This window comes from Leptonychotes weddellii, chromosome 6, assembly GCF_054177405.1.
Source record: "Leptonychotes weddellii isolate Sample4059 chromosome 6, ASM5417740v2, whole genome shotgun sequence".
NCBI classification, from domain to species: domain Eukaryota; kingdom Metazoa; phylum Chordata; class Mammalia; order Carnivora; family Phocidae; genus Leptonychotes; species Leptonychotes weddellii.
In genome coordinates this window covers 102,432,892-102,449,348 of record NC_138374.1, presented here as the reverse complement: position 1 = coordinate 102,449,348, position 16,457 = coordinate 102,432,892, and the positions used below count along the sequence as shown (strand labels likewise).

General features: G+C 45.0%; 1 protein-coding gene across 3 annotated transcripts in view; it reads left to right on the top strand.

Annotated features, from left to right (window-relative positions):
• The first annotated feature begins 7,196 nt into the window (after positions 1-7,196).
• The window catches only part of KCNK2 (potassium two pore domain channel subfamily K member 2), a 116,824-nt gene continuing 107,563 nt past the window's right edge, over positions 7,197-16,457 (top strand). For 2 of the 3 annotated variants that reach the window (XM_081824796.1, XM_081824795.1), the window contains exons 1-2: positions 7,435-7,540; positions 10,530-10,840. In XM_081824796.1, coding sequence (XP_081680922.1) covers positions 7,495-7,540; positions 10,530-10,840 — 357 coding nt within the window. In that variant the 5' untranslated portion in view covers positions 7,435-7,494. The other variant, XM_081824797.1, reaches the window with a different exon arrangement.

The window sequence follows — 16,457 nt, the reverse complement described above, 5'->3', positions numbered from 1 at the left end:
TGGCTATCCAATTTTCCCAACACCATTTGTTGAAGAGACTGTCTTTGTTCCATTGGACATTCTTTCCTGCTTTGTCGAAGATGAGTTGACCATAGAGTTGAGGGTCCATTTCTGGGCTCTCTATTCTGTTCCATTGATCTATGTGTATAAGGTTTTCTTTATTTAGCAATGCCCTTATTCAGTATCTTATTCCCAGTTGAGCAAAATTATATATCAGTATTAGCTTATATTTAATAATTAACACTGGTGAGGATACATGATTAAAGCAGCAATGTTTATATACAAAAGATGGGTGTATCGACTTACATGAATTTTCAAAACTAAAAGGAAGTCACACAGAACTAAGAATTACCATTATAAAAGAGATTCTTGTTTACATGAGAAAATCTTACCTTTCTTCCTATTTTTTGTGCACATGTGTTTATTTTAAAGTAAGCACATATACAAACCCACTAAAATATTGCTGAGTGTTATATATTTTAGAGTGACTTATTTCCTCAAAATGAACATCCTGATTTTGATGAATTTTGCAAAGTTTTAGGGGAAAAAACGACTTTTTTTTTTCACTTTTCAGAGTGAGGCACTTTAATCTGAAATCCTCACAGCAACTCAATGATGTTTTGCTGCATAGACACGGACTTGGTTCCATGAGTATCATTCTTTCCTTATTTTAACTCCACAATTACAAAGATCTGGTGTATCTTCTTTGCTCCCATATATCCCCAAACGCTAGAACAATGCCCTCTGGCACACAGATGGTACTAAATAAATAAATAAATCATTGAATGAGTGAATAAGTGCATTTTTTGGTACCATTTCTTGTACCATAAATGGCATAAAACATATAGGTGGTATTGCAGAAGGAAAGAACTTTTGAACTGCACACCTTTGAGAATGGTGTGAATGGTGATATGCGCCCATGCCTGCCATGATTTGTCAACCAAATCATGAGCTGCCATCTAGCCCAGTTTCTCACCACTGCAGAGACGGCCTCTGTGACTGTGAGCTACCAGAGCAGAGTGAACCCAAATCCTGCTTTTTGCCCAGGACGCTCAACGTGTGCTCCAAGGACTAGCAGCTTCAACATCACCTGCAACTTGTTCTTCGTGCCAGTTCTCAGGCCCCACCCCAGATGTGATGCATCAAACACTCTGAGGGTGGGCTCAGCAACCTGTGTCTTCTACGCACTCCAGAGGATTCCGATGCATGCTCAGGTTCAAGATCCGCTGCTCTAGAAATCCTTTGCTATTCTTCCAATGATGTACAATTTGCCTTCTAATTAACACATTCTAGTACTTCAGATGAATACATTTGACCTTTGAGGAATTGTCTTCTTAGTGTAATTTGCATAGCCTCAGGTCTGACCGACACTTTATAAGCTCACTTCGAATTTAACTCTCAGGAATTATACTATTATCTGTTGCCGCATAGCAAGTCACCCCAAAACTTCACAGCTGAAAATAGGAAACATTTAGGCTCTCCCAGCTTTTGTGGGTCAAGAATCTCAGAGGAACTTACTTGAGTGGTTCTGGCTCAGGGTCTCATAAGAGGCTGTACCCAGGTGCTGTCTAGGACTACAGTCATCTCATGGCTTGACTGGGGAAGGACCTCTTCCAAGCTCACTTACTTGGCTGTTGGAAGACCTCAGGAGATGCACTTCCAGGCTCACATGGGTCTCTCCTCAGGGTTGCCTTATCACATGGCAGCTGGCTTCCACCAGAGGGAGAGATCCCAAGAGAGAATAAGAGGGAGTGTGTGGTTTTTTTATAACCTTATCTTGGAAGGAACATGTAATATATTCTGTTCATTAGCAGCCCACAGTCAAGAGGAGGGTAAAACAGGGGGGCATGAATACCAAGAGGCAGGAATCATTGGGGGTCAACTTAGAGACTTCCATATAGGTAAATTATTCCTCAATTTCTCCAATTCCTTGCACTGCAGTGTTTCAATTAGGACTCTTGATTTTTAGTGTCAGAAGTCTCAACACAAACTGGCTTATACAAAAAGAAAAAGTGTGTGCCTTATGGTGCAGTTTGGTATAGAGGATCCATCAATGTCACCTGGACCTGGTCATCTTGGTTTTGTTTGCTCTGTATTGGCTCTGATTCTCTGGTACCTTCTCCTCTCTTATTGGATTAATAAGCTGCAAGGCTTATGGGTTCAAGGTCAGTGGTATAGAGTGAAAGTCTCTTCTCTCAGAAACCATGGCATAAAATTCATCGGCTGAGTGGATCACAGGCTCATGCCTGAATCAGCAGAAAGGCTGAGGAATCATGACTGTATTGGCTGAGACCCAGGATACACACTGTACCCACAAGTAGGATGAGCCCCACAGGAAACACAGCAGCTATGAGAGGGGGAGGTAAGTGCCCTCAGGAGGGACCGCATCACACAGACATTGCACTCAAGTACGGTTTACATAGTTGTCTCCTCCGAGTTTCTAGTGAACTAGAACCTCTTGGAAAATGCCCACCCTCTCCCTCATCATCCACTCCCCACACCAGTGGATCATAGAGCCCTCTTGATCTACTGCCACCTCTCATCTTCTCCCTTCCCCTTCCAACCCATGAATCTCTCACCTGGGCTAAAGCAATAACATCTGAATTTGCTGCCCACATGCTTACATTTTTATTCGCCTTCTGTCTGTTCTCCATGTAGTCACCAGAGTGGTTTTTCTTTCTTCTTCTTCTTCTTTTTTTTTTAATGCCACCTGATGAGGTTAGTGCTCTGCCGAAAATTTGTCAAAGTCCCATTAATGAAAATCCAAGTGCCATTTGACCTGGACTCTGCCTGCCTCTGTAGCTTGATCGCTGTCTACCACCAGTCCTCTCTCTCTGAGCTCTCCAAATTCTAATTGCCATGCTTCTGCCCGCCCCAGTCTCTCTACATGCTCCTCCTTCTCCTGAGGAAGCTCTTCCTTTACACTGTGGCTCTCCCTCTCCACCCCTGCTCTCCCCCTTCCCCATCTTCAGGGACCAACTATAATGTCACTTTTTTAGACAGGCCTTCCCTGACCCTCCAAAATTAGATACTCTCATAGTACCCCGTACCTTCTCTTTATTGCATTTACCAGAATTTTAATTTTATGCTTGTTTAGCATCTTCCCTCTCTAGAGCAGAAGCTTAATGAGGGCAGCAACCTTGCTGTATCCACAGGGCTCCTGTTTGGCAGCTAGTAGGCATTCAATAAATATTTGATGGATTTGATTCATTCTTCCTTTTCTCAGATCTGTGCAATAATGTTATCCAGAAGATTAAATAAATGGCAGGAGTTACCATAGAGTTGAAATGTGTTGGTGGTCTGGCTTGGCCTGGTTCATGGGGTTAAGTCAGTCACAGGAGAGAATAAAATTCTCTTGAAGACTTAACAATGATAAAGCCATTTATGTGGTCTTACTTTAATTCTTAGGACAATCTCTTCTAAGTTCAGTGTATTCTCCCTATTTTGTAGATGAGGAAACTGATGGTCAGAGAGATAAAGGGACTCCCTCAAACTCACATGGTTCACAAATGGTAGAGTTAGGACACCCACGGAGGTCACTTGGACTCCAAAATTACAAGTGTTTGGAATTATGGGAAGGACAGTTGCATTTTTTTTTTTTGTAACTATGAGTAGGCCAAGGTCAAAAAGCAAAATAAACATAAAAGTGAAGTCCTGTAGATTTCACGCTTCTAGTTGGAGCCAAACAACAACTTTGAAAGCACCGGAATGAAGAGAGTATAAAATTTGGGGGAACTCAATCTTTTTATTACATATTTCAAGTCTTCCTGTCCACTGAAGTAAAATTAAGGGGTGTTGAATAGTCCTGCATCATGGAAGAAATCAAGTCCACCTAGTCTTTCTATTACACTTTTGATAGCATTTATATGTGTTAAGAAATGCAGGCATAAAATTAAACAGGATAAACCATCCCCTTTCCTTATTTCTCCAGCTTCAATGATACACAAACTAGCCTACTTCCTTTTTTCCCTCTTACTTCAAACACAGCAAGTAAGTATGTGTTTGGCACAAGAAGGCTCTTAAAGTGGTAGGAGTATTTAACTGAGGGGGCTTTAGGGGCCGCAGTGGAAAGCAGGGCTCAAGTCAGTGTGGAGACTGGTTTCTTGGTTCTTTCAAGTTATTTGTGAGGCTGAGGCTGGCTTGTTGGAGAAATTCCTACCGATGTTACAGTTTGGAAGTTTTCTTTTGATCTTATTTTAACGTCTCTATAAAGTAAATCTGTGCTCCCCTCCCCCACAAATATATGTGCCTAATGAGAGAATAACGCAAGGGGGATGATGCAAGACAGCTAGTACAGACACACCGATGGAGAAAAGGAGGGAAAAAGACAATTCAGCATTTGGGATTGGCGGTGAGTCCTCCATCCCATGAGTCTGGGATAGGGGAACACTGCAGGGATTAACTCTGAGTTAATCCCCTACTGTAGTAAGCATGAGCCAGTTTGACAGAGGACCAGTGCCTGGCAAGGTGTGGTTAAATTTGCAAAAGACTGAGAAAGAACAAGAAAGAATCACCAAGTTGTTAAACGGAAGGAGAGAAGTTAAACAAGCGAAACTCAGTGTTTTGGACACTTAATGTGGAGAACAAAGCACCCGTGATAGGGTAGAAATGATTCTGAAGGTAGTGAGTTCATCTCATGTCCCACATACGCTGGATACCCTGGTTACAAATACCTGAAGAGAGGCCAGGTGAATGATGTCCACATCCACACTTTCATTCAGATGTTTAACACCTGTTTAGTACCAGGCACTGGTAATTGTGGATACTGTGGTGAACAGAGAGATATGGCTTATGCCCTCATGAGCTTACAGTGTAGTCAGAAGCAGCACAACACAATGTGACAGGTGCAAAAATAAAAGCCCGAGTTGCCTGGGAGGAAAACAGCAAGACACCTGACTAGCTAGGATTCAGGAGAAACTTCCAGATTGCTGGAAGATCTGAAGGACAATATCTGTGATGATTAGTTTTAGGTGGCTTGGCTACAGTACCTAGTTATTTGGTTAAACACTTATCTAGGTGTTGCTATGAAGGTATTTTGTACATGTGGTTGCAATCTATAATCAGTTGACTTGAAGGGAAGATTACCTTTGATGATGTGGGTAGGCCTCATATAATCAGGAAGGCCTTATGAGCAAAAACTGAGGTTTCCAGAAAAGAAGAAATTCAAGACAGAAGCATCAACTCTTGCCTGAGTTTCCAGCCTGCGGGGAACTGCCCTAGGAATTTCAGATGGACTTGCCAGCCCCCATGACAGCATGAGCCAATTCCTTAAAATAAATCTTTTGCACACACGTACATACATGCCCTATTGGTTCTGTTTCTCTAGAGAACCCTACTAATACAATGTCTTAGACATGTAAAGCTGGGGGAAGGTGTGTGAGGGAAGATGAATGTACCCAGAAAGGCCTGGAATGAAAAAGAGAAGCCAGATCAGGAAGCAAATTATATGTCACCTAGAGAGTTTGAAAAGGTTTTAAGTGAGAGGATCAGATTCACATTTCAGAAAGGACATCCGATTATATTGAGAGAAGTGGAGAAAAACATGTTTCTGTTCCAGCAGGAAGGAATTCCTAATAAGGAAGACATTTTTAATAGGAGAAAGAGGTGCTGAGTCTTTTTTGGAATTTAAAAAATAATTTGGCATTTTTAAGCATTGATGGCCACAATTCTGCAAAAGGCTTTTAACGTTCTTTTTGCCATCAAGAGTGTTTCTGCTCTGCCTGACCTCCTTAAGATCTATAGCTTTCAGTAGTTTCTCACATCTACAGTTTTCATCAGGAAGTTCTCCTTGTAGCTGGCAAAATACTTCAAGTTGGCCCAGCAGCCTTTCTGGAAGATAAACTCTCTAACACAGCGGTGGAGATGGGAGGGTGGAGGTCAGCGGGGTGTTCCCGCAGCGAAAGTGAGAAGGAAGGGAGAGTTAACACTGGGGCTGAAGTTCCGCTACATCACGTGTGTGGCGAGGGGACTAACCTATTTCAGCTGCAGCCTGGACTCGGCGCGCTCTCTTCCGCTCCTCTGCGGGTTCGGTGCCCGCACCCCTGCAGCCACGCGTCCAGCTGCCCCCGCGCGGCAGTCTACGAGTCTGGGCGGGGTCTGGCATCCGCCAAGCTGGGATCTTGACACGGAGGTGTGCCGGAGCGCCGGGTTCGAACTGATGTCCCAGGTCTCCCACTCCGCTGCTCGGCCGAGAACATCCGCAACCCCTGACCCAGCAAAGGGGTCTTGCCCTGAGAGCCTTCCGATTTTTCTTCCATTCCCTCTGCAACCCTAGATGTCTTCTGTACCTTAGCTCCCGGTGCGTTCCCCATCCTTTCTGGTTTGGAACCTTCTGTTGATCAGAGCTTGTTGCCCAGGTCAAGCACCCCAGGAGGTGGGATGTGGTGGGGGTTGCTGGTGACTCGACAACACTTCCCCAGGCGTAGACTGGAAGAAGCCAGCAGCCCCATTACCGACCCCACTCCGGGGGTCTCAGGGCGCCAATGGGATTAGTTCTCTGTACAACCCTGGGTGGGTGGAGGGTGGGCAAGGGGAGCGGAAGATGCCCACGTGCAGGGGTCCTGGGACCCGCGCCCCAGAGCATAGTCCCGCACCCCGCCCTGGAAGGAGATAGGTTGGAGCTCTGTCTGTGCACCAGATAGTGAGAATGGGCATGTGGGGAGGGGACAGTGCTAGTGGAAGGGGCTGAGGGAGAAGAGGCAGCAGGTGAGCCCCAGGGCAGTGCCCCCAGGCGAGGAGGCAGGGGCGACGCCGGCGCGGGTTGGGCTAGGAGGGGGTGCGGAGAGGCGAGCCCAGGCGGGGAGACGGAGGGTGGGGGGGGCGGAGGAGGCGAGGGGGAGGGAGTTCCGAAAGGAGGGAAAGGAGCAGGCTAGCGACGAGAGCAGCGAGCCTGGCAGGGAGAGCGGCCGAGCTGTGGGCAGCAGGGCGCCCGGCGCGCCGAGCCCGTGCCACACCCCCCGCCCCCCGGGGCCGGAGGGCTTTGCCGGGGGAGACACACAAAGACATGCGAAGAGGGGCAGAGCGAGGCTCGCGCACAAAGACGCCGGGGCGCACGGCCGCTCGGGCTGCAGCGACCGCCCCCGCGCCGCGCCGCGCCGGGAACCCGCCAGCGCGGAACCCGGGGCGGAGCGCGCGGCGGCGGCGGCTGCCGGCTGGCGCGGGACCCGGGTCGCCCGCGCTCTCCGGGTGACCCGGGCCCGGCTGCAGGCGTGTGCGGGGGTGGCGGCGCCCGCGCCCAACTTGGCCTCGGCCTGCCCTCTGCCCAGCCCGCCGGTGTCCCCTCCTTCCCGCGATTTCGTTTCTTCTCACGCTCCCCCACCCCCTCCCGCGTCCAGCCCCGCTCTCCCCACCTTGTAAAACAAAGCCGGGGAAAATGCCTGCCCGTGCAGCTCGGAGCGCGCAGCCCGACTCTGAATAAGAAGTGAGTACAATGGCGTGTTTGTAAAAGCTTCAAGTCCGTCTTTTTCAAAAAACATTTTGAATGCTGCATGCCTCATGCTTCCCAGCGCCTCGCGGGAGAGACCCGGCTATAGAGCAGGAGGTGAGACCCCCGGGTGACACCCCCACCCCCCACCCCCGCCGCAAACCTCCCGCCCCGCGCTTTCCCGCCCCTGCCTGGACTGGGACGGCTGCAAATGCCCCGCTGGCAGCAAGCGGACGTCCTCCACCTTCGTTTCCCGTTCAAGGTGTTGGGTCATAATCTGGGCTTGGAGGCAGACCGATGCCTGGCTCCTCTGCTGGTTGCTGCTCCCGCCTCTCCCGATGGTGCCTGGGGCTTTTGCATCTGCCTCGGGTGTGGGTTTGGGACACCTTGGGGGAGTTTCCGAAGGAGGAGGAGGGTCAGCCCTTGGGAGCAGCCGACAGGCAGGACGCATGGTGACCCTGGTCACACTTGTTGCCCATTGCGTGGTGGGACAGGCAGTGGTGCTGAAAAAAAGCTCGTTTCTCTTGCTATGGAGTCAGCTGCGGCCCGGAGCGTGGAAGGCATACCTGCGGGAGGCTGGGAGACTGGGATTAAGAGGAGACTGTGATGTGCTGGAGGTAGAGGAGGGAGGTAGTGATGGTGAGGACAGTGTGTGCAAGGGACGACTCTTTGATTCCTTGTTCTGAGGAGCATCTCTGCCTGATCATACATCAGACGACGTGGAGATGGAAACAGAGAGAAAAGGCTGTTTTTTATTTTGATATTTTACCAGTTGCTGTCCATTCTGTCTGCCAAATGTGCATACACACACACACACACACACACATATACATTTCTTCTAATTAAAAAAATAAGGGAATAGCTTAAAAGAATTAAACTTCATCAGGAAATGTATTAGCTTAATACACACAAATACACACAGTCTTTTAAAAACATATCTGTCCCTTTTCCCCCAAAGCCTATAATTATAATGTGTTAGTGTGGCATTGGGATTTAGGATTGGGATTTGGATGCATCAAGGTGAACAGTCTTGGTGTTTTCCACTTCTACAGACTAGAAACCATTTGTGAAAAACCAGAAATATGAGAGCACAGAGAATTGGAAAGGAAAGGCTTGGAAAGCTTCCTTCAGAGAGAGAATGTGGATTTCCCGTTCTTTTTATTCTGAAGATGGATTAATTTTAGATTATGACCTTTATTTTTCACCCAAGACACACTAAGAAGCGTGGCGGTGGGGTGGCGTAGCTAACCAGCAGATGACAGTGATATCAGCTGTTATCAGCATGTCTATTAAAAAAAGTTTTTCTAATTAAAACAGTGAAACACATACCCAGTGCTAATTCTGAGCAAAGTTGCTGTTATAACTATGACATGACAAAGGTGTCTACTGGTTTGTGGCTTTATTCTGAGCAGGTGACTGTATCAGGAGGGAAACGGGTACATACCTGTACCCAGCAGGTTCAACCACTGGAAATTGCTGAAAGGAGCAATTCAGTCTGTATGTGGAATCTCCACTTAGAGCCCTGGGTACAATTACTTCCTTGGTGCTCTGACTTCATCTCTTCAAAGTCAGAGCCATTCAGGGTTTTTGCTGGTTTGAGGAGCCCTCTGTTATCGGCTACCATTGTACAACACTACTTAGGTCTAGGGCTTCAAATAGCTTTGTTTGCAAAGCTTCTTTGTGATGGGCAACTGATGATTTGTTTTCTGAACTCAAACTGTGGTAGTCCTACATTGAACTCACAGTGGTAGTCAGGAGGGCAGGGTTTCTAACCCTGTGAAAACTGACACTTTCCGTTCTCTTTTTATCCTCGAGTAATTTCAGGTTCCTGTAAGGTATTTGGGTGCAATTCCATAGGAATTTCTCAGATATTTACCTAAAAGTGTCTTTTAGGTTAGGTTATTACTATATCAAACCTCTATTATATATACCAGAGTAATTTTACTTATATCTATAACAATTGTGGACTCTAAATTCATTGTTCTGGTTGAGTTGGTGGTTTTTTTTAAAGTCCCCCTGGTTTGGGGTTTTTTTTTTTTTTTTTTTTTTTCTGGCTATTCTGTTAACCTTTTTGTTTCGGTGTTGCCTTTCCAATCATTCTGTAGTAGATGGCTTATTTTCCCCTTAGCAAGTTGAAGTCTAGTATCTTTGTGTTTTCTAAAAAGAAATCCATTAATGATATTTTTGAACAGTTGAGATAAATAATAAATGGATTTACAGTCACCTCAGAGTATATGGGAATTTGTAAGAGAACACATAAATCCACTCTAATGGAGCAATTAGTTTTGTACAGAGCATGGAGGGTCTGAGGTGTGAGAGAAGGTTTTACTTTTTTTTCTTGATAATGTTCACTGTTGAAATGGAAGGAACTTGTCATGTCTTGGCTGCACCTAGGATGGTGCCAGAAAAGGTAGCAATACTTTTGTTTTCTCAAGATGCCAGAGATTGTATAACAAGATAGAATGTTTAATCATGAGCCGCTTTAGAGGGTAGGCAAAGAGAAATGATTGGGCAATTGAGTGGTTTACTTACCATAATGTTTTACCAGAAAATGACTAATGTTTTACTTTGAGCAGCAATGTTTGGATCCCAAATTCGCTTATAATGCAATCCCTTTATTACAATGAAATTTTCCCTACAAATAAAGAATATTCCTTATGTTGGTTGCTTGTGGTATAGAGGGTTAAGTTCTTGAGAACAGGAATCATCCATGAACCTTCTTCATGAGTATTCCTGAGTTAGTACTATCAACTCTTAGGAGTTCAGTCTTTGTTGAGCAGCACGGCGAATAGATGTAAAATTACAAATTAATTGGGAAGACCTCAGGCATTCTTCTATTATTATTATTTTTTAAGTTTCTTGGTCCACCTCCTGTTCTCTTCCTCCCATCTGGAACCCCAATAGCAGCAGAGAGCTGAGACCCAGCCCCTTTTCCTTGAACCTATGTATGCGGTCCTGGAAGCGATCTAGTGGGAGCCGGCTGGTTGGTTCCAGACCGTCCACCAGGAGAGCAGTGGAGTTCGGTCCGCCTTTGCTCAGCCCCCAAAGAAAGCCAGCCGTTACTCGACTCTTCTCCAACCTAACATTCATTCTCTGTTGTTGTCAGTGGCGGCACCTGACTTGCTGGATCCTAAATCTGCCGCTCAGAACTCCAAACCGAGGCTCTCGTTTTCCACGAAACCCACAGTGCTCGCTTCCCGGGTGGAGAGTGACACGACCATTAATGTTATGAAATGGAAGACGGTCTCCACGATTTTCCTGGTGGTGGTTCTCTATCTGATCATCGGAGCCACCGTGTTCAAAGCCTTGGAGCAGCCTCATGAGATTTCCCAGAGGACCACCATTGTGATCCAGAAGCAAACATTCATTTCCCAACACTCCTGTGTCAATTCGACTGAGCTGGACGAACTCATCCAGGTAATAATGGCACAGAGGAGTTGTTACCCTGCTTCCTCTCTGGGGAAAGAAAGTAATGGCAGGAAGAGGCTACCTGTAGCACAGTGGCCTGCCTGTGGGGGCCCAGTTCCACTTTCTCTTTAGCATCGACTCGTCTCCTTTCTGTACTTCTTCCCTCTTTTCTTACTTTTTCTCTCTTTTCTTCTCCTTCTCCTTCGTTTCTCTCTCCTTCTGTTCCTTCTTACCCTCTTCTGCTCCTTCTGTCCCATTGTCTCCCTGATTTGTCTTTTTTTGCCCTCTCAGAACTGCCAGTGGACACCCATGGACATGGGGTTGCCTTGCCGGAGGCTTTTGTGGTCAGATTACCATAGCCGACTGAGAAACATTGCTGTGGCAAGTGAGGGGAAGATCTAAGGCAGAAAAGTGCTTTAATCATGCCAGGGGCCATCATAAGATAGAAGAGATGAGTTTGTGGTGTGACCCTCTTGAGATGGGTGCCCCTGCTGGTTAACAAGTTGTAGCTTACCTCTTTAACCTAGTCAGAGTATAACTCTGTTAACTGCCTTTTAGGCTCCTAGAGAAATGATGCATCCTTGCTTCTCTAAACACTAACTAAAAGCAATTTACTATTACACAGAAAAATGCAGTTTTTGAATCTTAAAAAATAATTTCCTTTTCTTGTACTCTATCATGGCGGAATGGTGTTCTTAAGGAAAGTACTTTGCTATAAAAGTTAATCACAAAATGATTTAAACGTTTCAGTTAGGCTCCTTGGAGAGGGCTGTATTTTTATTGTAGATTTCTTTTACATAAAACAATTCAGTGGTCAAACCAAGAGTCTGGTCAGAAGGAAGCCCTAGAATAGTCTTTCCAGGAGAGATCTATCTGACTGGTTGTGGGAAATGTTTTAATTGTATAGATCCTCCTTTTCCTGTAGAACCTACTTTTCTTAACTGGTGTTAAGTTGAATTGGACTGAAAATGATCTGAGTCATCTGAACATGTTCTTCCTCATCTTATATTTGGTTTGACATCATTTGAATGAGTTGGAATAGTAGATTGAGGGAGGCAATTCTTACCGGTTTTAATCCAGTCTCCTATTCAAAGACCTTTTCTCTCTCATTTCCCTTTTGCCATGGATACCCCACAGGCTACGTAGCCTCTGCCCTTCATGCCTCTATTTGTAGACTACACCTACAAGTTCTCATTCAAGTTTTACTGAAAGCTGTCAAACATAGTAATCGCTCACCCTCATTTAGCTCCTACTATATTCAGACACTTCTGCGTCTCAACTATTTGACTTACATTTTGAAAATACTCCTCAGATACTTATATCCTGAATTCTCTATTATTTTTAGATGATGGCAATATTTTCAGTATTGACAGTGAACATGCCAGCAGATGTCGTTGTCCCAGCTACCGCATTGCCTGTTCCTACACAAGATCACTTTCACTTCACTCTTGTCTTTGTGCCACAGAGTTCTAAGAGGTACTAAAAAATCTTAAGCAATTCCCATTTCCCTAGGGTTTTAAAAGAAGAGCTCTAGGTTGTCTAGGAGGTAGCATCAGATAGGATGTGTTTTAAACTCCCGTTGAGCACTTTTCTAGAGGTGTCATCCTGAACAAGTACCTTGGCTCTCTAAGCCTTCAGTGATATCTCTGGAATGCAGAAAGAATATCTACCAAACAGGGTTGCTGTGAAGAGTAAAGAGATAATCCCTATAAAGCAGTTAGGATGTCGCAGAGTTTGTTTGCTGTTGTTCGTATTCGCGCCCTTCCCCCCCACCCCCACCCCATCCCTTTATTGGGCTGAAGTATCTGATTCAGGCAGTTCCATTCTTTGCATCTGAAGCAGTGTGGTGGGTTTGGGGCAGGGGGGAAAATGCCTGGAATTTCAGGACAATGCTGGAGGAAACCCGGTGTGAATTTGAAAATGGTCTCACTGTTCTGTACTACCTTGATTTATTCATAACTGTGAAAATAACTTGAAGGTCATGGCAGGTAGAGACAATCTGGAGGTGGAGACTGATCATTTTTGCTCTATTGTTTTTGGAATGGATACAGACAGAGCTCAGCAATGACCTAATCTTTTTCTTTCCACCCCACAGAGGAATCTCTTTTAGCTGTATTAATATTCAGCGCTGATGAGAATCTTTGCTTTTTAAAAATCTCAAGTATTTTTGTGCTTATTCAGAAGTCTGTTATTTTCATATCACTCATCTTTAGAACCCCATGGCTTTAATAAATTATTTTATTCTCTTTGAATGAAGTTTCTTCTGATAAAAGTTTATAATGGCATGGCTTCAAGGATCAAGATCAGTATTTAAATAGGGAGGAAGGCAAATGAGCCAGTAATCTTATATTAGAATTACATTTCATTCATGTGATTCTTGTAAATTTCCACGTGTTCTTCCCACATTTATTTGCCCATTTAATCATCCCTTAAAACTTCATGAGTAGGTATATTAGGCAGTAATATCACAGCATTAAGGATTAGGGAGCTGACACCCAGCAGTCCCAGTGACTTACGCCAGACAGCATTATGAGGATGAGAGTTCAGGTGTTCAGAACCTTGATCTGCTATTATTCCCAGGAGTCTTGGCTGGGTTTAGCATTTTTCAGTGCTAAGAGGGGAGTTAGAAGTTCAGTCCTAGTGTTGGTGGAGGACTTCTGGATTCCTTTTATGAAGAGCAGGGAAGGAGGAAGAAATGTGTAGTCAGACTGTAAGGTCGGGTACAGTTAATCTAATTTGGCCTCAGGCCCCAGGTTATTAATTACACCTCTGGATGGGTTATGGTAACCTCATAACAAGCTGTGCTTGCATCACAGGGTGGGGTAGGCGAGGGAGGGGAGAGAAGAGAACAGAGCTTTGAGGCTCCTGGGAGCAGTTGCTTCTTGTACTACATGGTCCCAGCTGTTCTTTCCCTGAGTGCTGTCTTGACATCGGCCGTCCAAGGCAAGATAGAGGATTGAGGAGGGGGCAGAGCTATCAAGACAAAGGAACCTAAATGGCTAAAGTATTTTGAACACTTTGATTTTCAACATCCATTATATTTAAGGTAGTGTGATGTCAGTACAGAAAAACATGGTAACACTGAAGTTTCAAAAGTCGTGAATACCATTAACCATAGTCAACATTTAATGAGCACTGACTATGTACAAGGCACTGTTCTAAGCTTTTACGTGTATTGTCTCATTTAATTCTCAAGTAACCATAGGAGATAAGTGCCTTATTAACTGCATTTAAGTTAGGTGCAGACTGAGGCAGAAGGAGCTTAATTTTCCAAGAGAACAAAGTGCTAGAGTGCACTGTTATTTAAACCTAAGTGGACAGACTCCAAAGCTTAGGCTCTTAGCTCCTGTGTTACTGCCTCTAAAAACATTAATAAACATGAAGTTTGCTGTAAAGCTTCCTGTTATTCCATGTATTAGAGTGGAATAAATATCAAATTACAGTCCTCTGTACATAGTGATGTATATTATATGACCTATCTCTTCCTCCATATAAGAATGGGGAGTATATAACCTGAGGTGGGTTTTTTTTTTTAAGATTTTATTTATTTATTTGAGAGAGAGAATGAGAGAGAGCGAGCACATGAGAGTGGGGAGGGCCAGAGGGAGAAGCAGACTCCCTGCCGAGCAGGGAGCCCGAAGCGGGACTCGATCCAGGGACTCCAGGATCATGACCTGAGCCGAAGGCAGTCGCTTAACCAACTGAGCCACCCAGGCGCCCGAGGTGGTTTTTTTTTTTTTTTTTTTTGAGAGAGAGAGAGTATGTGTGCATAGGCAAGGATTGGGGGGAGGGATGGGAGTGGGAGAGTGAGAGAGAATCCCAGGGAGGCTCCACACTCAGCACAGAGACCAATGCTGGGCTCAATCTCATAACCCCAAGATTATGACCGGAGCTGAACTCGAGTCTGATGCTTAACCGACGGAGCCACCCAGGTGCCCCTATAACCTTGGTTTTAATATTCTTTCTGGAGAACACTTCCTGGTTTTCTCCTATTTGAATGTGGCAAACCAATAGAGAGTCATGGTTACGTTGGATATGGCTGATTGTCAATCTAGTCACTTTCGTATTTGCTGAAGCAGTTCTGCGATTAAAAAGCTAGAGCAAAATCTATGATCTGTACATTGATAATTATTTTCTCATTTGAGCCCCACAACCCCTGAGGTAGGTAGGGAAGGTATTCTGTCTGTTTTTGGGTGAAAAAACGGACACATTTGCATGAGGTCATGTGGTCTCGGGCCTGGATTTTTGGAGTCCTCCTCCTGAGGAGATTATATTCTCTCTGTGCTGTTCCTTCTTCTCAGTTTGGTTTTTACTCCTTCGTTCAGTGGCGTTTGTTGAGCACGTTCAATGTGTTGACCTTCGTACTGGGTATTGGGGCAAGTAAAACGATCAGAAAAAACATCTTCAGGCACTCCCTCCTTCAAAGTCAAGTGAGGAGACCACCGTAAACACAGCCACAGAGGCACCTGGGTGGCTCAGTCAGTTAAGCTTCTGCCTTCAGGTCAGGTCATGATCTCAGGGTCCTGGGATCGAGCCCTGCATCGGGCTCCCTGCGCCCCTCCCCTCGTTCATGCTTTCTCTCTCTCTCAAATAAATAAAATCTTAAAAAAAAAAAAAAATCACGGCTACTTGAAGTTCTTAGAGATTAGAGCTAGACTACTGAGGAGGAAATGAACCACTTAATGAGAGATAGGAAGACACAGAGAAGAGGTAAAAGAGAAACTGGATGTTAAGTGTGGAATCAGAGTATTTGGCAGAGGGAGGCAAGGGGATCAGCAGATTTGCTAGGCAGAAGGAGCATGATGTGCTCCAGTAACTGAATTATCTAGATTGAGGAGCAGGGGCATCAGCAAGTTTAACAAAGGAGAACAGGGTCTCCTGTACCATACCAGGGATGTGGGCTTTCTCCTGAGCCTGTTCTCCACTTGGGGTAGATATACCATTGGGGCATTTGGTTGTTTTCCAGGGGATACCTGGAGCTGCATGCCTTCCTAGAATGCCAGTGAAATTTCAGAACAAAACCAAAAACATTGTTTTATATTAATTATATAATCATTCACTCATCCAAAAATATGTATTGAATTCCTGCTATGTGCATTGTCCCAGGCACAGAAATATGGTGGAGAATAAAACAGATGAAAGTTCTTGCCCTTGGGGAGGTTCCTTCCATCCTGCTGAGGGAAGACAGTATGTTAGATAGTGATAAGTCTCAGGAGAAAAAATAAAGCAGTAAAAAAGGATAGGAAATGTTGGGTGGTATTGGTGATTAATTTTACATAAGGTCACTGGGGAAACATCACTGATAAGGTGACCTTTTTTTTTCTGAATTTTATTTTATTGTGTTATGTTAGTCACCATAAATACATCATTAGTTTTTGATGTAGTGTTCCATGATTCATTGTTTTCGTATAAAACCCAGTGCTCCATGCAGTACATACCCTCCTTAATACCCATCACTGGGCTCACCCATCCCCCCATGCCCCTCTCCTCTAAAACCCGCAGTTTGTTTCTCAGAGTCCATAGTCTCTCATGGTTTATCTCTCCCTCCGATTTCCCCCCTTTCATTTTTCCCTTCCATCTCCTAATGTCCTCCATGCTATTCCTTATGTTCCACAAATAAGTGAAA